Raw genomic sequence first — 24,846 nt, 5'->3', positions numbered from 1 at the left:
CCCGCATCCCTTCCCCTGTGAGTGCACACAACCCAAAGAAGGGTTTGTTGTGTGTGAGGGTAGGCAAGGGGCAGAGTCTGAAATTGGCTGAATTTCAATGGTGCTGTGGAAGGGAGGAGTTCAGTAGACCTTTTCTTGAAAACCACTACTCTTGTTAGAACCAGAAATACAGCAGTCTGAGCCAGGAGGTAAGTATCTGATACAGGACTCAATTAAGAAAGAATTAAGGAGGGCAATATAATTAATGCCAATCAACATGGGTGGAAACTAGATGTTGTCAAACTAACTTTTTTATGAGATTACAGGCTTGGTGGATAAAGATAACAATGTGATATACTTTAGACTTTGTAAGGTATTTGACTTGATACCACACATTTTGATTAAGAAACTAGAATGATACAAAATCAACACGACACATATTAAAATGGATTAAAAACTGACTAACTGTTGGGTCTCAAAAAGTAGTTGTAAACAGGGAATCATCATCAAGTGAATATTTCTAATGGGATCCCACAGGGGTAGGTTCTTGGCCCTAAGTTATTTAATATTTTTATCAATGACCTTTATCAATGATTTTTTAAAAATAACATAAAATCATTATTGACGAAGTCTGTAAGTGACATAGCTTAGGGAAGTGGAAAAAATTAAGAAGACAGCAGCTGTGACTCATCTTTGTGTCCTTCCTCCCCATCCTCCTCCAGCCAGCAGCTGTGACTCATCATTAATTGGACTTGGCCAACCCTCCAGGTGCAACCAGGTGCCTTAATTGAGCTCTCCACAAGCTCTAGTTAATTCTTTCAGACTAAAGCCTGCATCGCATGGTGACACTGTGACTAAAAGCGCTTAATACGGGTGTATCAAGTAGAAGTAGGGAAGTTATATTACCTCTGTACTTGGCACTGAAGTGATTGCCACTGGAATATTGTGTCTAGTTCTGGCATCAACACTTCAGGATGGATGTTAATAAACTGGAGAGGGTTAAAAAAAGAGCCATGAGAATGAGTAACAAGAACTGAAAAACATGTTTTGTAGTGAGAAACTCCAGGAGCACAGTCTATTTCATTTATCAAAGAGAAGTTTAAGGGATGACTTGATCGTGGTATAACAGAAAACCATCTCATTAGAGAACTACAGATATTATCATTGGTTATAAAATGATCCCTCCCTTTATAAAATCTAGCTATAGTGCTCAGCACTGGGGTTTAATAGAATGCTTCTGTTTCTCAGTACAGAAATTGTTCTTACACCTTCTAACAAGAAAGAACAAGGACTGACATGCATTTCATTTTGTTAATGAGACAATGGAAAAGAAAACCAGATCCTAACCTTCAAGTGCACTTAGCAATTTCCAATAGACAAGAGACCGTGGTAATGCAAAGAGAAAGCTGACGATCTGGAAATTTCTTTTTTTTAAACTCCATTCCATTTTTATTATAGACTATTTCATTTAAATAGAGCATTTGGGGAAAAAGTGCTACCCAAAAAATGTTTGTTGATTGATGATACACAATTTAATGAATCAGCTAATCATCCAACAGTGTGAAACATTGAAAAATGGATTAGACAAAACACTAGAAAATATACAGCAGGATTGGAGAATGAGTCTAGATGACCTAATAATACTTCTTTATGAATAACTTCTCAATTTGTATGATTCACTAAGCAGCTGTAGCTCCCCTTAAAATAATTATTTAAAAGATTTCACTCTACAAACAGGTCAGTGCAAATGAAAAATACACATGAATGTTGCACCATGTTTTGTGCACCACAGTGATGATTTCATCATATTGGTTAGTAATCATTTTGTTTCTGTGATTTCCCTAACTAGGTACTAACTGCTCTGGACAAGAGGACAAGAACAACAAAGGAAACAAACAAAGGGGCCCAGTGTGCAAAATTAGAAAATGTTCACACCAGGCAGGATGATTATGTCCCATCTCATTAACTAATCCTATGTCAGAAAGGGATTTGCCTAAAGGGTATTTCTAAGAAAGCTGCACCTCATCCCCTCATTCATAATTATCACTGTTTGCTCTGTAACACAACTGGTAACTAGTTTCCTTCTTTGAATGTCTGGCTTAATACAAATATTATTCTTACCCAGTTAGAAGGGCTATTTATTATCAGTAATATAGTCAAATATATGCATGTCAATACAGGGGATCATTTCCCATAAAATAATGTTGTTCCCTGTATTTATTTGTTTCAAACAGATGACCAAAAATGGCCCAACTAGCAGGCTGAGACCCAGGCTCCTGTTCTCTAGGACAAAGGCATTATTGTTCTAGGATCAAGGAATTGTTCAATTGTTGGACTAAGAAACTATACTCTAGGTCTGAAGGAACTAGATGGTACAATTTTATGCCACACGAAGACAACTGAGATCACCTGAGTTGTCCTTCCTTGCCATGTTAAGATTCATTTGGGCTCAAGTTGGGAACAAGGCCTTTTCAGTGGAACTCCCTCCCTGTAGAAGCTGATAAGCATCCCCCCATGGCTGTTTTCAAAACATGTTGGGAGGGGTCATTTATATCTCTGATCATTGCACTTCCTTTGTTTCCAAGTATCCTGTGCAGATGACACAGGGGAGATAGGTCTGGTGGTAGGGCTCTGTAGCCTGACCACTAAGCCTGGCTCATAATTTTAACTATAGCCTCTACAGGCTTCTTTGATCGAAGAGTGTTTTTGGTGGTGGGTATGTAATACGTTATTTAAATAAAATTAAATCTGTTTAATTAATTAATATGATAATTTTATACTTGTGTAATTAAAAGCCTTTAACCAGATCTGGAGCATGCATATACAGCATTTGAGACAGTGCGCTCTTTTAGGCTCAATAAAAAACTACTGTGATGCACATATATTAAATATTAATAATAATATTATTTAGTTTCCATAGTATCCTCTAACTGAAGGCCTCAGGGAACCTTTTATCAATGTAACAAAAATATGTCTTACAAGTGAATGGCAACTTGAACTAATCCTAAAGAAGATACAGAAACAAAACCAGGATTTGTCCCCTATGTTGCTCAATAAGAGATGTTTTGATGCCCCTACTCTGACTGAGTAACACCTTATTCCACAGATGTCCCAGTGATTTCAGTGAGACCATTCATAGAGTAAGGAACTAGCCAACATACGTAAGAATATTAGAATCTGGACTACGTAGTTTTTAATGAATGTACACACAATGCTGAAAATATGTCTGGCTCTGTTAAGACTCTTAACAAAATGGCTCTCTTGCCCTGAAGAACTTATATTCTAAGTGATGCTACACACCCAAAGAATACTACCGAGCCCAAATTTAGAGGCAAATCATGACCCCACTGTGCTCCAGAGCAGAGCTGTTTAGAGGTGTGTGGCTGTGGTGCAGTTTCAATGCTGAGAAAGGCTCCCCTCCCTCCTCAGAGGTTGCTATATGATGACTGCATGGCAATGGATCCTGCCCCTGGTCAGGGGGCCAGAGTATGCGACTTCATTACCCCCCCCCCCCCCCCCCCCCAACCGGCCTTTGGAGGGTGAGGTCAGAAATGCTCTGCATATGCACAAAGATGCTCCTGTTCCACAGAGGTGGAGGCAGTTGGCTGGCTGAGATGGTTCACTCTTACCAGTAAGCAGATTCAAAATGGAGCATGGATAAGCTTATTTGGGTTAAAGATCTCCCCAGTCCAGAGTAATCAGAAGTTGAAAGAACAGCACAGATCTGCAATCACCTCCAACCACCCCATCTCTGACAGAGGAACATTCTGTACCCACATCCTTGATCCCAACTAGTAAGCAGCAGAGCTGCTCTTCAGCCCTTTCTGTGCTGGCCAGGCCACTACAGCATCCCAAATGCAAGAGTAAAGGGTTCCTACATCCATCCCTGATTCCTGTGAAAGGCCTGGTCAGATCTCAGTTTACATCATATAAAACAATCCCAAGCAAATAAATCTGAAACTGAACCTAAATCGTCTTTAGTCTCTCTTGTGCTTGGCCTGTGCTGGGAAGAGCACCCAAAAGTCACAGCCCTTCAGTAGAAAAGGCCCTGCCTCCCATCCTCTCATGAGACTGTACCTGGGACAATCAGAATTTCCAATGATACTGGTCTTAGCTACTGTGATGAGATGCACATTGGGATTCAGAGGTTCCTCTATGATCATATATTACTTAAGGCGTAGTAAGATCTTGAAGTGTATTTACTGCACAATAGCCACAGATAGGTTATGACATTACTGAAAACTGTTTTGAGGAATAGAAGTAAAATAACAATAACAACGCTTTAATTATCCTAGAAATAATAACGGTTTAGTGCCCTTCATAATGCCTTGCAGCTGAGTACCTCAAAGCACATTGCAAATGTTGATGGATTAAGCTACACAACTCTGCTGTGAAGCAGGTAAGTATTATTAGCCCCATTATTAGAGATGAGGAAACAGAGGCACAAAGAGGTGAAATGATACACCCAAGGGCACACAGCAAGTCAGTAGCAGAAACAGAAATAGAACTCAGCTCTATTGATTCCTACTCCTGTGGCCTAGCCACTAGATCACACTGTCTTCCAAGGTCATGTATTTGTTATGTATATCAGCTATAAAGAAAACTCCTGAAGTTCTCCATGCTGCTTCCCAGAACCATTCTCAGTCATGTGCAGACTTTTAGGCACTGCTGCTGTCACTTTATCTATAATGTGATGGATAGCACAATATGTGCAAAAGCATCACAGACGCTTTTCTCAAGAAGCTGTTCCTGCCATCAAAAGAGCATGTATATGTTTAACCAAGCTGCATGGATGAAGAAGACATGGGTAAACTTCCACAGAGTTACAAAGCTAGATGCAGCTTGATATCAAAGGTAGCTATAGCTATGATCAGGAGACAAATAAGACCAAATTCAACCTTCTGTGGAGTTGCACTGGTATAACTTGAGGGTAGAATTGGGGGGCCCATAGCGTGTTATACTGAGTGATAAATGTTATCCTGTGAGCATAGCTCATCTAAGCTCACCAGTACCCTTTGGCTTCATATTTATTTTTAGCATCTCTTTGACCCTATCTCTTTGATATTCCCTAACAATTTCACCCTGGGCTGTTGCATTACTGATCACACAAATGCTGTGGCTTTGCTGAGTTTTGCATTAGCCCACTCAACACCAGAAACTAAGAACATTCCCCCTGCTCCCCAAAGCAGTATTTGTTGGAGCTGCAGACATCTTCATCAGGAAATGGCTCTGCATTGGATGGGCTCATGTCACCCCTGCTGGCAATGGGAACTGCTGCACCTTAAGATGTGTTCATCCCCAAAGGAGGACAGGCACTGTTTGTTATGGGGAAGGTGTTATCCTGGAGGAAGGTGGATAGCATAGGGAAGGATGCACTGGGGATGAGCTGAATCAACATTCCTCCCTGGCCGACTTTTAGTGCTGTCATCAGACTTGGGTCCTGCAATGAAGTGGGGTTTGCAGATGCTTTCCATCACTGCACTCCCCCTCGAGGTGGATATTTTGCTACTGAGGACCCTACATTCTGGCCCTGCACATTTGGGGCTGGCAGAAGTCAATGTAACCTGGGCCTGTATTTACAGAGATAAAACTACTGCATGGTTTTTGTAATGAAAAATTGGAGAAATTATAACTGGCAACACACATAGACATAATTCTCAGTGTGCTTGAAGTCAGCTGATCCGATGTAAAGCCCTGGTACTGTGTATAGACATTAACATACCTGGTAGAGCGACCACCAATCAGAAAAAGAATTTAAAAAAAAACCCCTATTTTGATCACAATTGCTAGCCTGACATACTTGGCAAGTTATTGCTTTAGTCTGTTAAATACTCTCCTGAAATATGTAAATCTCAATCGTGGCCATACAACTGTCCTAAAGCTCTATGCCTTTAAAAGAAAGCCTCAGTGTGATCATCAAAATGCAATGTAAACAAGCATGTGTGTGCATCAGATTGTATGAATGGGGCTGATGGTGTGTTTATGAGTTTGTGCCGATGTGTGAATACGAGTCTATTGTAAGTTTCTGTGTAGCTGACAATGAGTCTGAAAGTGTTTTTGTGTACATGACTATGACAGTGTAAGTGTGACTATGCAATGACTGTATGAGTATACAGCTATGATCATTGTGTGGGTGAGAGCTTGTGAATGAGCGTATCAGTCCCACTGCCTGAGTGTGCAGACAAGTGCTTATGCACAGCCCACTCAGTATAAACACTAGTGGACTGCCCCAATCAAAGCCAGATTCTGCCACCTTAGTGGATAGGAGGACATTGGATTGGGACTCGGGAGAGCTGGGTTGTATTCCTGGGTCTGCCATTGGCCTGCTGGGTGACCTTAGGCAAGTCACTTCACCTCTTTGTGCCTCAGCTTCTCAATCTGTAAAATAGGGCTAATGATACTGACCTCCTTTGTAAAGTGCCTTGAGATCTATGGATGAAAAGTGCAGTATAAGAGCTAAGTATTATCCCTCACAGTGAGCATAGTCTGTGAGTAGTTCCGGTATTCACTCGCAGAGTGAGGACTGCACATTAGCATTTCCTGGAGAGACGGCTGGACACTACTAGTATTCATCAGCACAGGGCAGCTAGGGCCTAATTTTAAAGCTCAGCCTGGGCTTGACCTGAGGCTGTTGAGTCATTTTCATAACTGACTGACCCAAGCCCAACACTTCCCCCCAACTTCCTTGAGGCTCGGCCTAGTGTGGGGCCTTACCACTCCCCATGCCTGAGATCCGCCTCAAGCTGCCTGTTAGTGGGATCAGCATGGCAGTAGCCACCACCACCTCGCAGTGCTGAGTGTGCTTGGAGTGAGAGGTGCTGCAGCTCGTCAGCACACTCACTCTGCAGCGCACATGGAATGCAGCAAGGTGGGGGCGACCGGCACGTGTGGCCCACAGCCAGCAGCGCGCTGACCCCCACCCAAGGAAGGAAGGGGTGACCAGAAATGATACCTATAGTTGTGTTCGGGTCAGGCTGCAAGACTCTTTTCTCGCCAAAGTTAACACTCAAGGAAGGGGGAATTTGCACTAGCAATCTGTCATGGGGAGCGGAGCTGGGCACTAACATTCACACTCACAGGGTGGGGCTGTCCTCTAGCACTCTCCAGGCGTCACACACTGAGAAAGGGGCCCAGACACTAGCACTCAGTGCCAGGGAATACAGCTGTGCACGCACCCCCATCCTCAGTGAGTGGGGTTGGGCTGGACCCTACCAGTGCAACCTAGAGAGCAGAGCCGGGCACTAGCATTCACGCTCAGAACCAGATCCTGTCCACTTGAGTACCTTACTGCCCGAATAACCTCAGTGAAATCACAGGACCCAGCCTCATTCTCTGCCTCTATCTGTTTATTGATACGTGTGTTGTGTGCACACAGGGCGGGTGCCCCGGGAGATGGAGGAGCATGCACCAGCCCCCTGCTCTGTGCAAGGGAGTGAGTGTGCGTGTGCACAGATTCAGAGGGGTAGCTGTGCTAGTCCGTATACAGCAAACACAAGGAGAGTCCTGTAGCACTTTAAAGACTAACGTATTTCATTTCTGCAGGCATAAGCTTTCGTGGGCTGCAAGGCGGGTGAGTGCAAGCGCTCAGCCCTCCACCCTGAGCGGCAGCAGCAGCACTTGTGAGCACTAGTGCCCGGCCCTCCTCCTCCCGCCCGGGAGTCCTGCTCCCGCCCGGCCAGTGCTAGTGCCCGCCGGCCTTGCTCCTCGCAAGGGGGAGCGAAGCGCGCGCCCCCTGTCTCCAGTGTTAGTGCCCGTGCCCAGCCCGCCGCCAGCGCCTCTGAACGCCTGCCAGCGCCCTGCCCAGCCCCCTGGTGAGCGCGCGTGTCCCGCTCCCCGCCCGGGCTGAGGCGCCGCACTAGCAGCGGGCCCCCCCCATCCCTCCTCCCCTCGCCCCCCCCCGCGCCGCTCCGCGCGCGGCGCTCGCTGCTGCCCCTGCCTCAGGACGCGGCGCTCGGCTCCACGCTCCGGATCCCCGGCCATGGCCTCGGGCGGCGGCAGCGGCGGCCGGCGGGGCCGGGAGGAGGACGAGCTGCCCGTGTACCTGGCGCGGCCGGGCACCACGGCCCAGGTGCCCCGGCAGAAGTACGGCGGCATGTTCTGCAGCGTGGAGGGCGCCTTCGAGAGCAAGACGCTGGACTTCGGGGCCCTGAGCGTGGGGCAGCGCGGAGCCCGGGGCAACCGGCAACCGCAGCCGGCGCCCGAGCCCCCGCGGGAGCCCCCCGCCGCCGCCGCCGCCTCCGGGGTGGAGATCCGGAGCGGCTCGGACAAGGAGCGGCTGCAGAACCTCGGCCACCAGCCGGACAAGGTAAGGGGGGCGCCCCGCGGCAGCTTCGCACAGGGGCTGGATTGGGGGGAAGGGCCAGCCTGGCTGAGTGTGAGGTGGGCTCCCTGGGCTGGGTCCGCCCCCCTCTGCCGTGAAGGTGCCATCGGGCATCCGAAACGCTGGCCATGGGGCGTGCTGCAGGCATCAGGCGGCTGGGACTGAGCCATCCCTCTTGCCTGGACTCTGGAGCCTCTGGGTCGAGAGGGCTGCAGGCACCACGCTGATGCAGGGAAGAGAAGCAGGATATCGGACTCCATCCTCGTTACCCAAACGTTTATATAAACACCCGAATGACCCTTTGCTAATTGCTACCTAGAGGCATTTTATGGCTTTCATGTGATCTTGACTAAAGAGCGTGTGTTACACAGCTACAGTTATCCTGCCCTAACGAACTGTTGCCTAGAGTTGCTGCAAACTGTTAAACTTTTTTACTCTCACTGAAAAATACACTCCCGTACTTGGCCCAAAACTTTACAGCTTACTCTAGAGTCACTGCAGGGCCTTGGGATCATTGCTGTAATTACTGTAGTATTTTTTAAACGATAAACACTGGGGGAAAAAAACATAGTTTATTTTTTAGTACAAGCTAAGTAGATCAGTTCTCTGTATTTGCGGTTTTCAGAAACTTTTGACTCTTTGGAGACTCTGACAAAAGGTAAACACTGTTTTCTTTTGTGTTTCTGATGGTGTCTGTATAGTGCTTGGAAGTCAGAGGGTTCAGAGTTCAAAAAAGATGCTCATACTGGGAACTAAGACAAACAGTGGATAAATACTGTCACTCGTCAGACATTTGTTCCTATCCAGGTCTTGATTGCGGAGACCAAATGGATACAGTATAATTATTATTCACCATTTTGATGAATAATAATTTGCAATGGAAATCTCTTACTCAGAGGAACTGCAGACAGTGCATACTGTAATGTTAGTCTTTTTCATATAATCTGTGGTTAACCAAGAGGAGGATCTACAACATTCTCCTGTGCTTCTTAGGAAAAAAAGAGAGAGAGAAAGAAAGCCTTTTGCTGTCAGTTTGTACTGTACAAAGCTCCTGTCTAAGAAACAGGATGTCAGCATTTCTTGGAGTTATTGGCTTAAAAGGTCCAAACTGAGTTACCAAGGATGGTAAAGCTGCACATCAGAAGAAAAAGCTGCCAACTCTTATCAGCGCTGTTCCCTTTACTATTTCATGAAACGAAATCTCTTGTTTTTTAAAAAGGGATTAAATTCAAATCTAAGCTTGAATGTTGTCTAAACTAAAAGAGCTTGATTCTGATCTCAGTTATACTGGTGTAACTCAGGAGTAATTCTACTCAAACCAGTGATGTAACACTGATGTAAAAGAACTGTCAATGAGATTGGCATTAAACCCAAAGTTTCCAGACTGGATCCAAACTCAAATGTTGCCCTATAAAATATTAAATAGAAGTTCCTTTAGCCTCAGCATTTTGTCAGAGGTTGAAAATGTTCACTTCCTTGGCTTAGATCCTATTTACACCAATGTAAATGGGCAGTAAAATCACTGACCACCAGTTCAACTTCATTAACTTCAATGGGCTTACTGCTAAATTACACTTGATCCAAGTGTTATCACAGTCAAGCCCTTCTTTTGCAAAGTGATTTGATCATGATACAGACTATTATTATTATTCCTGCAGGTCAGTGACAGCACTTGGGGTTGAATCTTATAATAAATTATTATAATAGTCAGAAGTGTTAATCTTTTTACACTCTGGACTGGGCCAGTCTGTAAGGATTCTTTGCAATATGGGCAGGAAAAGTAAAGAATATCTTTAAAGAAAAAGGGAAAAATTCACTTTTGCTGCACAATAAATATGAAGAATTAAGAAGTACAGTGGGTATCTGTGAATTTTGTATATACTCAAATTTGGACATGGAATGCCAGGCCTTGATGTATTTAACAGACACTTATGAACCAGAGAACTAAGCTGACCAGGCAAAGGCTGCCTGGGAAGTGAAAAAGCTCACCAGCAAAATGAAAGCAGGAGCCCTGGTGAGAAGTCCAGCCCTCCCCACAGCCCTAGCTGTTAGGAAGGATCTGGGCATCCTTCCAGGAGCTCTATCCTTAGTTTCTGCTGATGGATTCCATTGTTTATATCAATATCTTCCTACCAGGTATTCAATACATTTGAACCACCTCTTCCTTTTTGCTGGAAAGGAGCTTTTTGCTCTCTTCTTCCTTTCCTGCAGAGAGCATGTTCTGCCCTAACGAACTACTCTCTCTCCTTCAGCCTTTACTTTTTAGTTCCTCTTGCTCTTCCCCAGTGTCTGTTGCAGCTACTGCTCATGGCTTTATCAAGGCAAGAATAAAACTAACATTATTCTTGTCAGTTTCACAGTTGCCTGTAAGATTCTGAGTAGTGACAGGAAATTGACCAGTATATAAATTTCATGCTGCTGCTGCTGTTCTGGGAAACTCTGAGCAGCAGTGGAGATGTTGGAACAGCCTGCCTGTAGATTTTCCTTGATGCTTTTATTAATATAGAAACAAAGATTCAAAAGAGTCTCACTACCCCTGAGAGTCTTATCAAGGCCCTTGTCTCCAGGGCTTCACAGCCTCTCTGGCTGGCTCCTGCTTCTGGCAGGTTTTTTTCTTCTCAGGCGTTCCATCTGGTGGCACACACAGTTGAGTTCCTTCTCTAAGCCCTGGTCTCTCCTATCTGCACCTCTGTCTAAGCTGGCAGGAAGCCTTATATTCAATTTCCTGTGAAGCACATGACTAGGAGCCATACAACTATAGCTCCCAATTTTAAAGGGCCCTAGGTCGTAACATAGTGCACTGGGACATGCATCCCTAGGCCCAGTCCTGTCTTAAGAGCCACACTGACTTCAATGGGGGGATCTATGCAGGCACAAGGGGTTGCTTGTGTAGAGCTCGTTTCAGAATCAGGGCCTAAAATGGTTTTCTCAATACAAATTGAACTTTTTCTTATAATGATTTTACATGTAAGAAATCAGACACAGAGAAGTTAAGTGATTTGCCCAAGACCATATAGGAAAACACTGACGGAACTGGGATTACAGGAATGGTGCCCACACACTCTGATGCAGGGACATGTCTCCATAGTCCAGCATGCAGAACCCTCATAGAGCATTTATAGAATATAATGGATCAGGGCCATGGTTCCCTTGTTGGCTGAAAATTTTCAGGTGTACACACAGCCTGAAGTCTGCCTTTGGTTTTTTTTTTCCATTAACAATAAATTTGAGCACAAATTTTGCTTAACACTGGTCCTTATAAATAATGTCCCTTGAGGTCAGAGCCTCTAGTTTGTTCCAAGTTCAGACATTCTTTTCAGCTAATGGAACTGTAATAAACTACTTAATTTACCATAACAAAGTGAAATATCATCTCTCTCTAACCCCTAGCTTTTCTGACAACGCCTTCTGAAATTATGTTCTGGTGAAGCTCACTGGGAATATTACCTTGTACAATATACTCTGCGTTAACGGAAGGAAATAACGGTGATGTATCATATCCAGGTCTCACATGGTACAGTACTTCTCTATTTACCTTCAGTTTTGCCTCTGCAGAGGCAGAGTTGCACTGGAGAGGGAAGAAGGAATGGACAAGTGCAATCTGAAGCAATGTTTGTATGGCAGTGTGTTTCCCCCTGTTCCTGAGTTTGTGGGGGAGTCACCTCTTTCATGTGTCTCTTCCAAGCCAGCACTGCAGATCCACAAGTTTCTGCTTCCTGCTGTTAGAGGAAGGAAGAAACATTTGGCCCATTTATATTTATTCCAGGATTCTCATCCCATCCATCTACATGGTTTCTTTTGTCACAAGTTGTTTATAACTTCAGTTTCAAGCTTTTGTATTTCCAGTGTCAGTAATTTATAAGAAGAATCACTGAGACCATAGCAGATTTTTACCTGTGAGATTAGTATAATAATCATGACCTTTTTGCACTTACATATGGAGCTGGACAAAATTTTTAAATCAAAATTTTTTTGTGGTGAAAAATGCAGATTTGCATACACTGAAACATTTTGTGAATTCATGTTGGTTTCGTTGACTTGTTCATGTAGAAAAAACAAAGAAAATTCTGCAAAAAGTTGAAATATTTTGTTTCAACGTTTTCTTAATTAAACTTTTCTGTTCAAAATGACTTTCCATTTTGAGATTTCCTTCGGTTTCATGTAAAAAAATACAGAAGCATAATAAAATCTTGAAACCAAAACAAAACATTGTTTTATTTGATCCAAAACAATTATTTTTTCTGATTTTTCAATTCATTGAATTTTTTTTTAATTAATTTTTTTGGTTTGACCTGAAATGAATTATTTTCCTGATTTTTCATAATTGCCAGTGAACTGAAAAATCCATTAATAACACATCTCTACTTATATAGCACCTTTTATTGGATCTCAGAATACTTTAATACCATTAGTTAATTAAATCCTTGCAAAATACCAAGCAGTAGGGAGTATTGTTTTTCTTATTTTACAGAGAGAATTTGGGTTGGCCTATCTCTACCTATGTTACCATATTCTGTGAAACAGGTACTGCTTCACAGAAACCAAGGCTTAGGGTCTGCTTATCCCTTTCTCCTGCAGGAAGGCCATAGAAAAGGTTGCTTGTGTGACACAGGAGTGACAGTAGAAACTGTCTTGTTAAATCATAGAGTTTGACTGTAAAACAAAAGTTAATTTTCTGATTTTGCTGTATACGGCCTGTGTTTGCCTCAGAGAATCCTGCAGTCACATTCTAAAGAGGACTAAAACCTGAAGCACAGTTATCAGAAGTCAGTGCCCCAGCTATACATGCTAGGATGCAGGTACTTTCCAACAGTCCTATGTCCAGGCTGAGCACAGAGGCTGGTAAATATCATTCACCAAGCACTGGGATACCACAATGGTGAGCATGGTATCAATACTAGGGCTGATAGGAAAGTTTTCATCAAAAATGTATTGGTGAAAAATTGGGTTTTAACTAAACAAAGTTTTTCTCAAAAAGTGTCTGCATAGAAAATTTTCATTTCTCATCAGAAAAGCGAAATGCCCTAAAACCAGAATAGTTCAGCTGAAAACAAATATTTTGATTTGCATATGCTGCTGGGACACCTCATGAGAGTTGTAGTTCAGCTTCCTCACATCGCCATTCTCCTCTATGGGCTGAGTTTTCTAGTTGAACTACTTCTCCCATGATGCACCAGGGCCAGAAACTCCCATGATGCAACCACCTCCCCTCACCCAAAGGGGTAGGGGCAATGTTGCATCATAGGAAATGTAGTCCAGTGAGGGAGCCCAGCACCTAACCTACAATTTCCACAAGGCATCACAGCAGTATTTCTGAACTGAACTATTTAATTTTTCAGACAATATATGCTAATTTTTTATTTTTTGCTGAAAAGTCAAGCTTCATGGAAAATTAGATAAACTTTTTTTTTCATAATTTTCAGTGAGGAAAAAAAACCCATTTTCTGACCAACTTCAGTAACTACCTAGATAGGTCCAGGCCACCTGCTACCCAACAAATATAGTTTTATTCTTGGTCCTCTTGTGGGTAGGTATCCATTTTCATTTCCCTCGTCGTGGACACCTTGAAGGGCTGGATCTAACTGCAATAAGTAGGTGTGGAGACAATTCTTTATTTCTGCTGGTGGTTTTTTTGAGATGATGTGACTCAAACTGAGCAGTATGTTCAGGGTGAGGCCAACCTCTTGATTTGTAGGCATTATCTTTTTTGTGTTATTCTCTATGCCCATGAGACAGTCTAGCATCCCACTTGCCTTTGTGAGCAGACTTCTTCAAGGACTTGTATTCACAATGACCCGGTGATCTTTTCCTTAGCATTTACAACTGATGCAGAGCTCAACCTGACACATCTATTGTAGGCTGAACAACCATAAGGATGTCTGTGCAGACAGGCTTTGATGCAGAATTAACCATACCATCAACACGACAATATAGAGGATATAGCTGCCATGTCACACAAGCAGTCCCACGCTTGCTTGGATGGTTTCTTGCACACAGTCCCTCACATACTGTCACTTTTTCTACCATTCAGATATTTTCTTTATCCTGTTAACAACTCTCCTCTCAATCTTATACAGATCACATAACAACTCTGTGGAGAATAATTCCATAGAGAGAAGCTGAGGATAGAGAAAGAAATGGCCTTTTCCAATAATTCCTCTTCCAGCTAGGAAGTTAAAAGAACAATAAAGGAGATGACACTTGTTTTAAAACAGCAATTCCAATTGTAACAACATTTTTGTAGATTAATATAAAGTGCACCAGCCTGCGCAAACATTATATTGTGTGGCTACTGCTTAAAGAAAGTTCTGTCTGTGTTCTGCCAACAGTAATTTGCACATCAAACTATGATTGTTCCTCCCTTGTCATGGAGCAGGTGTGATCTGAGTCAATACTTGGGTGGAAGTTATCAAGAGAAAGCCAGCTACATCAGGAAGTAGCTTCAGTGACTCGATAGGTCTGCTCTTTCCTCTGAGTCAGTACCAACTCAATATCCCAGTATTGTGTTGGGGGGATGTGCTGTTGCCAAGATGCTGGGAATTTGGTGAGATGATAAACCAAAGACTGACTCCTGGCCCTTTCTGGTTATTCAAGATCTCATGGTGTTTTTCAGTTAAAATAATAATGAACACCTAGCTCTTGCGCAGTCCTTTTCATCAGTAGAACTCAAAGCGCTTTCCAGAGGAGGCAGGTATCATTATCCACTTTGTACTAATGGAGAAAGTGAGGCTCAGAGATTGTGACTTGCCCAAAATCAATCAGCAGGGCAGTGGCAGTGGCAGAGCAGTGACTAGAACTGAGGTCTCCTGAGTTCCGGTCCACTGATCTTTCCACTAGGAATTAGTCTTGGTGTCTGATGTCTGGGCTAAAGTCCTACTCAGATGAATGTATCTTTCCCACCTAACTTCTCACCTGTAGTTTGAATTGGATAAATCATCATTCATTTCCTGATCTAAACCATTGTGTTGTGTATCAGTGTTGTGACACTGGTATCATTCCACTGCAGAGACAGCTGCAGTTCAGAGAGAGCCCATCAGCTCCCAATACATTACACAGTCTGTAAGGTATCTTGAAGTTCAGTGCTTATAGTTGAGAGATCAAATCTATGTACATAGAGGAACTTGGTGATTCATGATTCAGAACTTCACAGCAGCAGTAGAGATAGAACTCAAATTCTTCTGCTCCAAAATTGCAGCCATTTAAGCAAGAGGTGAATCATTGTTAACAGTATAGGGTTATGACACAGAGTTGAGCAATTCTGATTTCATCCAGTAGAGGGCAGTGGTGCATATACACATTACATTTTGTTACTGAAAAATAACTGCACATAGTCAAAGTATTTGCATATGCTTGTTAGAGATGGGCTTTGAACTAAAACCTAGAATACTCTGAATACTCCAGAACTTTGTGGGTATTTGAAATCCAAACCCACCTATACATCTGCCATTTCTTGTATTTGTATCTTCCTTGATAAACACACAAAAATTTCTTGCTGTTTGTACTGATTTCACCAGCTATAAAAAGCCTGCAGTTGATTATCTGTCCCTGCAGTTACAAAGATAGAGTGTCTGCAATTGCTGACTCAGAGATTAGAATCAAGGTGAAAAATATGGAGTTGGATTTCAAGCCAAAACATGACAAAAAACATTCAACACCCTCGGTGGTGATCGCTTTACAAAGGGCAGAAAGGGCATGGGTGCAAAGGGATTATTTGCAAAAGGATTGATTTCCAATTGCTAGATGTGTCCCTTGTGTACCTTTGGTTAAACATGAAACAAATGGCTTAGGAGGGCAAATGGTGGTTCTTGACCTGTATCCTGGGAGAGTGAAGAAACATTACAGAAATCTGCAAAGCTGTTTCAGGAATCAGCTACCACTCAGTTCAAGATTCCTTGTCTGTGGGATGAGATCATCTTTCAGAAAAGCAGATGCATCCAAGGTTGGCCTTCATTTTTGCTAAACATCCACTGTGGCAACCAGTGAATCTTTAAGCTAAACCACTGCACCATTTCATAGTTTCATTGTGCCCAGATGGTTGAGGAATGCACTGAAGAGTCCCTTCATAAGGCTGACTCCCTCCACAGCTGCAGCTGGGATTCCCAATCCTGAGTGTTTCTAATTAGAAATTGGAGAAATCCCACATATCCCACTGTTTCCTAATTCACCGAGCACATTAATCTGACCTTCCCAGGGTTCCATGCTCTATCACACAATACCAGGGAGCATTAGAAACAGCAAGGGGTAGGCGGGGGGAGAGCTGTCAATAGGAGAAATGGATGGGTTCTGATGTGACAGCTCTCTGCCTCCGCTGTCATTTTGCTTTACTGAAGGAAGATGGGATGGTTAGGAAGCTGCAGTGTAAATTCCACAATGGAACCTTTCCCATGTACTAGGGACAGTTTCTTAGGCCCATCTCTAGCCACGCTTACTGCTTGCAGTTGAAGTTACTGCACGTGCCCAGATGAGATTGGGGCATGTGCAGTATCATTCAGCCAGGCACCAGGATTGTCAAACTGCATGGAGCATCAGGGATAGCACTTACAGCCGTGGAAGCTACCTAGTGAGATCTCTGAGTAGCTCTCCTGATGCAGCTTAGTGGAGGGAGAGAACTCCCCTGTTTGTGGAAAGCTGATATAGTCTGGCAGCGCTCATCAGTGTTTGGGGGGGGCTTAAATTCCCTCCCCACACTTGGTTTTGCAGGCAGACAGGCATCTGTCCAGAGCCAGGCCTTGTGACAGGATACAGGGGAGCTCTAGGTAGTGGCTCAGTGTCTTCCTTGCCCCCAACTGACTAACAACACTTCTCTCCTCTTGCAAAGCCAGTCCTATAATGGCTGCCTTCTTGTCTGTCCCATGCCAATTCCACTCAGTCTATTCCCTCCTGCAAGGCAATGTCGGGAGTGGTGTTCTGGCATGTTTTCTGGGACAGCAAGATTATGCGCCCTGCCCCACATTGCCCATGTTCCTGTGCAGCCACCTGCATTGAGGCAACGCAGCTCCCACAACTGCGGGGCCTCTGATCAATACTATTCCACTCTCCTCTCTGTACTGATGCATGTGCTGCAAGCAGAGCACTGATTAGATGTGTCACAGGGGGAGACCCAGCCTTGTAGAAGCAGAATTGAGTGGCTCATGGCCCTACGTTGAGGATTCACAGACTGGGCCACTGTTTGGAGGATCACATGCAGCTTTGGTGAGTTGAGAGGGACGTTAGAACAAGACAGTAGAAGGAAGGGAATGGAATCTAAGCCCTCCATTAACTGTAAAGTCAACTCCAGCCATTCTCCAGTAGAGGTCAGTGTTGCACACAGAGACACCAGCATTCCAGGGGAGAAGGGGTTGGTTTCTTGGAGAACTGGCCCTGAGAGTTGGCTCTTGTGTATTTCCCATCAGTGGAGTTTCTCCTTTACTGTATGGTCTCAATTCCACCACCACCACCAAGGGATCAACTCCTTGAATACACCCCAAATCTCTTGGGAACCCATAGGCAGGGTCTGTGTCAGTAGCTGTCCCCCTGCACAATCACACCAGATGTCATTGGCAATATTGTACTCCACTCACATATCCTGTGCAGGAGTACAACAGAGTTGGAAGGGGTTTATTTTAGAGGGAGGGGAGAACACAGACTGGCAAATATGTTATAATATTAATATGTTAGCATCTATAATTCCTAGGTCTTAAAACACTGTACAAAGGTGCATTTTACAGAAGGGTAAATTGAGTCATGGTTGGCTAAGCAAATTCCCCAAAGTCACAGCAAGTAAGTGGCAGAGTCAGAATGGAACCTGATCTCCTGATTTCTAGTTCTATGCACTACCCACTGGACCATGCTGCCATGACACTTTCCTTTGACTGGGATAAACCCAACACATTAAAAGGGAACCACCCCAGCATTGCCTAGACTAGAATGGAGTGTCCTGACTCCTGGGAGAAAGTGGCCCTTTGCTCCAACCCTCCACTGCCATGCTAAGTCCCCATTAACTCCAATCTTCCACTTTCCACACAGCTGAAGTTTGTTGTCCTTCATGTTGTTTTAGTGTGGTCTGATTTATTTCAAGTGAAGGTCAGGGGAGGTGTGTGCAGTGCCTCAGGAAACCTTACTGGAAAAGTTGGATCATATTGGCTTGAATACGAGCACTGTGACAGGGGCTTGGACACGTGCCTCAGTGAGAACTGGCTGAAAAGAGTAATGATAACATGGCAGTGTATCGAGCTGGGGGAGGTGTCCAGTGGGAAGCTTCAGGCATCAGTGTTAGAGGCAGTTTTGTTTTAAACCGTTATTAATGAGCTGGAAGGAGAGATAAACAGTATGTTAATTACATTTGCAGATGACAGTAAACTGGGATGCGTTGTGAACACCAGGGAGGAGAGAGCAATGATACAGAGGAATATAGATAGAGAGATTAGAAATATGGGCAGGAAATAACAAAATGAGATTCAAGTTGGAAAAATGCAACCAAGGACAACCGGGGAAAAATAATAAAAAATACAGACATTATGTATGTAGAAGACACTAATGCCAAGAAAATCCTATGGGTGATGATGGAGAGCAAACTAATTACAACCTTTCACATTGATATGGTGTGCAAAAAGTCCAGTGAGATTTTGGGCTTCAGAGATGCAGAGGCATAATGTCATCAGCCAAAGTGGGGTTATGGTTTTCCTTTTGGTATGGCACTTTTGGGACTAAATTTACAACATGCATTCAATTGTAAGTACCTCAGTACCAGAGAGATATTGACAAATTGGAGAGAATTCCAAGAAGAGCAGGAAATGTGATTAAAGGGTTAGAGATATTGATCTGAGGAAAGATTAAAGGAATTTAATGGGACAAATTTATCCTTGGTGTCACTCCACACATTTCAATGGTGTGGCAACAGGCATGAATTCAACTCAGTAGGAGGAGTAGACCTAAATGAGACATAAAACGGAGTAACTATCTGCATGATGGAGATTTGTTTAGGTGTGGGGGATATAAGAGGATGGAACGGAGTAGCAGAGTGAAACAGAGTGCATGAAACTGTGGTCTGAGAGCCTGGGTTTTTCTTCTTCCGTACCCTGTTATAAATCAGGAAGAACCCCACTGAAGTCAATGTAGTGGCAATGTGTAAGTAACTGAAGAATCAAGCACTGAATATGAGGGTTAAAATCCTAACAATGAAGTTGAGATGTGGTATCATCTCGTAAAGAAAGAGGAGCAAGCCTGATTGCCTGGGACAGACTAGGCAAAGCACTTAAGAATACAGTCAAGAAACAATCATTCCTTAGCTGGAGAATGGGCTGGTAAACAATTGGTCTTGCCTATGTCTAATTTCAGAGAGACTACAAAACATAAAAACAAACAATAAAAAATAGGTAGCTATAATCCAGTTGTATCATTTCCGTGATGATATTCAGCACACACTATGGATTTAATCTCACATGGACAGAAGCTATGAGGCACTCTCCTCAAAGCGTGGTCACATTTGAAGGGAACAAAAGGTGATTTTTCTCCAAGGTGCCCAAGTTCTCGCTGTTCTGTGTATCATCTCTTGGCCTTTACATCATGGTAACAGGATTCCCTGTTTATAGTATCATCCTTTCAACAGTTGCAATTGCTTTTAAAATACTTTTTTTCTGTGCTCCTAAGAGCTTTGGAGCCCCCCTAGCAATACATTTTGGGGGTCACTAGTAAAAGTCCCTTCCCAGAAGTGTATTTATTTTTTATTCCCTATCTCTTTCTTTGGGCACAGTCACAGATATCTAGCCAAGTTCCTGAGACAAAAAGATGATCCCTGCTCCAGAGTGCCTACAATCTAAGACAAGAGACACTAGATGACTACAGACAGATAGGAGAGTATAAGGAAACAGTGAGACAATATTGGTCAGAATGCCAAGCAGTGGTCTGTTCCCCCCCACCCTCTTTGCCCTACACACACATCTACCATGCATTAAATTTAATTTGTGATGAGTCAGCTTATTAAATATTGTTTTAATATCTAGCACAGTTTTCATCTTCAAACCACAGGTATTTTTATCCCCATGAATTTGGTTTTGATTAAAGACAGTGTTTTGAAAGCTCAGTTAAAATAGTTTTCTGTTTGGATTTACAATTTCTGACTCAGTATTTGCAACACAAATGCAGTATCATCCTCTTAGTGCCAGGCAACAAGAAAGTGAAACTGACTAATAAAATCGACACTGTGGCTACACACTGCATACCCCCCAATGCAGGTATAAACAACAGTGCAGATGGCAAGGTACTGCATAGGCAAGTAAGAGTGCCCTACATTCCAGACCTTTAGGGTATGTACGCTACACAGCTCTCTGTGTGCCCAAGCAGTGCCTCCCGTGTCTACACTGCTGGTTTTATCTGTGTCATGTCCTGTTGCCTCACCCTCCCCCACTGCCTCCCCCATGCCAAAGCTTTTCACTGCTGCAGGTAACTACATACTGCAGTTTGCATGCAGCCTGCTTTCCTCTGCTGCGTAGAGCTACACATACCCCACACGCTGCCACTAGTGTAGACCAGACCAAAGTCCATGTTCATTGTCCAAGATGAATGAAACACTAAAATAAATAAGTAAATAGCAGTTTGAATTCTAAAAAGCAAATGAGATCTTTAAATGTTTTCAGTGCTAATAACCGAAGGAGACAGTGATGATATTAGTGATGGAGGGATTTTAAAACATCTCTGGCAAAGCTCCTTTAGTTAACAAGCCCAAAGGAACAAACTAGCATAGCTGAGATTTGGAACATAGGAGTTGCTGTTTTACACTCTTGTGCACAGACCCCTGAATGTCATTGCCTCCCAGATGCATTTTCTTAAATCCATCCCATGGTTCACAGAGTAAAGAGAATGTCATTCCTTGCTCCAAACAAATTCCTTCCCTGATGAATTGGACTTTGTCCTCAGATGTACCCACTTCACCCATTCATGATCACACTGTAAAAGCTTTGCCATTGGTGTTTCCACCAAATCATGCCTGGGGGCAGTCACTATGTTCTTTGAATGTCTGAAGATAAAATGTTGTTCTGTCTGCCCTCCATTGCAGTTGGTTTATAAGAGGTGAGATTCCCCAACCAGTGACAAGGGTCCAAAGTGCATGTATCACAGGTCTAAATGGAGACCTTAGAGATGTGAAATATTGAAGGCAAATTTTTGTTTAGAGTTTTATGCTGTATCTATCAGCATGGCAGAGGGCTGCATATCTGAGCGGTCAATGCACCGATGGATGGTATCAGCTGAGAGAATCTGAAATTAAACTGCTTCACCTACTTTATAAAGAGTGATGCCAAGTAGCATGGATTGATTTTTTTTTTTTAATTTTATGGGTGGATTTGGTGTTTTGTGACAAGTTAAAAATGTGGTTAGAGTCAGAAGTGCTGCAATAAGGTGCAGTGCAGCCTTCCCATGTATAGTTCTGCTAATGCATTTCAATCCTGACCAGCAACATTGCTCCTATTCTTATCCAGGTCCCACAAAACAACTTTGTCATTGCCACTCAAGCCTGACAACCCACCTGCTCTGCTAGTGCACACCTCTGCTATTCCATCCTGGGCTCTTCTTGAGCAGAAATGCCTGGTCATTACAAATTGTATCAAAGCACCAAAGGTTTTGTGATGCAGACAAACACCCCATAGGGATAGTTAGGAATAGTATGAGTCCTGGCAAACTCATTTCTTATGGCTTAGCCAAGATTTTGCAGCTAAGTCTCCAGAAGAGAAAAAATCGAAGGCATGACTATCTAGACCCAGTACAGAATCAGCCTGGCAAGAGAGACTTAGTTCTTAACAGAACGCAATGTGCCTGCTCTGTCTACTTCTCAGCCTGCATCATCTGCATGCGCTTTGGTAAGGGTGATGGCCTCGTGGAATTTGGACTGTGTTCTTCCACTGTTACCCCTGCCTAAGAGATGGGAGATGGAGTCTGTTAAACTGCCTTAGCCAGGGAGCAGTTGCTATGGATGGATGGAGGAAATGGGAGGAAGAAACAAAAGCCAAACATCCAGGCTCCCTTCCTGGAGACAGGGCTGAGAGGCTGGAAAATATAACCGGAGCACTCAGCTTGTAAGGCCAGGCTGGCTCGCTGCTGCGAGTCAGTGTCCAGCTGTGACTTTCCTATCCCTCAGTTGGGAAATAGCCGTGATCCTTTTACACAGATAGATTTGGATCCAATAACATGTGTTTCCGTTCAGCTGAAGGGGGAAAAGGAATGACGCTGAGCAGAGAACTAGGCCTCTCTTTATATTCTCCATTGTGCATGTAATTAAGGGGGAACAGACATATGCCTCTGCTTTATGAGTTTGGCATCACCCTTTACCCCTGTGAGGGAGTTGAGTTATTGTAGTGGAAATCCAGATGCACCCGTATTAGCCGACTGATACCCCCTGTAGGAAAAAGCATGAGATAGACTCAGCGTCCCCTCTGCCTGATCTGAGCATTGTGCAAAAGTCAGGTTTTAACAGTGAGTGTCTCACAGATGGCATATGTAATTCAGGCAGCACTGAGTGCTTCCATGCTGCATCTGCCAATAGAATTGAGTGGAAGGAGAGGCAGGAGTTGCCATACTGCCAGAGTTCTGATCTGTGTAGTCAGAGCAGCTGGCTGGATACCAATCAGAAATGAACTGAGGTTTGTCAAGTCCCTTATTGTACCACTTGTCCATCTAAGTTGCCTCTGATACTGGCCATGAATGAAGGGTGTAGAGAGAGGTGTAAAGCTGCAGAATGCACTTGGATGTACAGTAAGATATCATGATGGGAGAATGTGGTGGTCAGCTTATGCACTGGAACATCAGGAATCGAATACTGTCAAGTCCAAATATTGAAAGAATATGTGTCAGGACCTAAAATCATGATTGGAATAAAAATCATGAGGTTTTAAACAATAATAAATTTTGGCTTTTTTTTTATTTGACTTCTGGTTTTTTAATTTTTAAGGTTCATATTTTCTGGATTTTCTGCATAATCTTGAACATTAAAACTTGTGTGTTTCTTTGTTAAATGAATGCTGAGGTGCTCATACAGTCACATGACTACAGGAGTGAGGGCTTTAAGGAAAGTACCAAATATGGTGAGACCCCTGATGAAATCACAGAAGTTGACAAAACTGGGAACCGCCATCCCAGCTCTGCGAGGCTTTTTCATGCTCTGGATCAGCAGAGCTGTGCCTGCCAACCTTCCCAGTGCAAGAAATACCTAGGAGAGGGTGCCACTTCCTGGCCAGAATCAGTCATTGAAATGCCTTCTTCCAGCACCATCCCTGACATATAACCCTCTCCCCCCGCCCAACACCATAACACCTGTCTGTAAATCTCTAGGTTCCACAAGGGCATACACACACACACACACCTGCCCCGTAGGACACGGACTGTCCTGCTCCTCCCACGCCCACCTTCTGCTGTTCAATTGCACCAGCCCTACTCTTTCCACTACCCCAGCTCCTGCACCCTCAGCTGTGCTCCTGCACAATCCACGTCCTGCATCTGTGGAATTTTGCTCCTTCCTGTCCCTTCAAGATCCTTGTCTCCCACACTCAACTCCTGATCCCTTGCGTCCACCAGTCCCGCTCCTGTTGACCTAGCTTCTACTCCCATGTAACCTCCCCCCAGTTCTTATTACCACTAGTGCCACCCCTGCGGGGTCTACCTCCTTTCCCACTCCCCTGAATGGTTGAAGGAAGCATCCACTGTAGCCCTAGATGGCTGGCTGGAGCCAGTACAGACTACAACCGTAGTTCTGACCCAGTGCTTGCTGCCTCCCATCAGCCTCTCCAGCCTTGATGAGGCCCCTAGAGTACAGCTCTTAGAAGTAAGAGAATGAAAAAAAGAAACAGCTGCTCCCTCCACATCTACCGCTGGTGGCTCAGATAAAACAGAGGAGTATCAGGACTTGGGGCTGCTGTACCTGGCAGCAGGAAACGTAACAGCTTCCTTTAACTAGAGAAGAAAGGCAGGTAGCATTACTGGCCAAAAATATAATGAAACAGCAGGCAAGTGGAGAATCAGCGCTGATCTCAGGGACATCTCCACAGAGGTATCCCAAATCGGAGAGACTCTGGCAAGGTGCACAATGGCAAAGTCTGCACCAAACAGGAGGAAGCTATCAGCAGTGTGAGCTGGTGCAGAGAACACAGAGAGAGTCCAGTGTGATTTTTGTCACAAAAAAGACAAACAAACTCAGTGCTAGTGACATACATTGAAAGCTTGGAAGGGGGTGGGAGTGAAAGGAATATGAACAAGTCCAGAAAGAACCACAAGCAGCATATGCCATACAGGGGAAGTGTTAGCGGGCAATAGTCAGAACATGCTAATGAACTGGGCGTAGCGTAATGTGTTGCCATCTTTCATGATATTTGGTGCTTTCAGAAAGCCCCAGCTTATGGAGTCACGTGATTATGTAAGAATTTCAGCTTTCAGTAAAAAAGAGTAATTTGCTAGTCCTTGGGTTTTTAGAGAAAAGCTTGAAAATGCGACCTGAGTATATCCAAAAGGCTCAGAAACCAGAAAGCAAAGAAAAACTCCAAAGGTATTATTTTTACCGATCTTATGATATTTTTAAGCCTGAC

General features: G+C 43.8%; 1 protein-coding gene across 1 annotated transcript in view; it reads left to right on the top strand.

The window, feature by feature from the left end:
• Positions 1-7,942: 7,942 nt before the first annotated feature.
• Positions 7,943-24,846, top strand: part of DPYSL3 (dihydropyrimidinase like 3) — a 71,394-nt gene continuing 54,490 nt past the window's right edge. Inside the window, exon 1 of the mRNA XM_067566349.1 lies at positions 7,943-8,284. Within this exon, the coding sequence (XP_067422450.1) occupies positions 7,958-8,284 (327 nt within the window). The 5' untranslated portion in view covers positions 7,943-7,957. The remainder of the gene's footprint in view (positions 8,285-24,846) is intronic.

Source organism: Emydura macquarii, unplaced genomic scaffold (genome assembly GCF_026122565.2).
Source record: "Emydura macquarii macquarii isolate MOO-44397 ecotype Brisbane River unplaced genomic scaffold, CSIRO-AGI_Emac_v2 contig_2768, whole genome shotgun sequence".
NCBI lineage: Eukaryota > Metazoa > Chordata > Testudines > Chelidae > Emydura > Emydura macquarii.
Note: the sequence above shows the minus strand (reverse complement) of the source record. Positions and strands in the feature narration are given on the sequence as shown.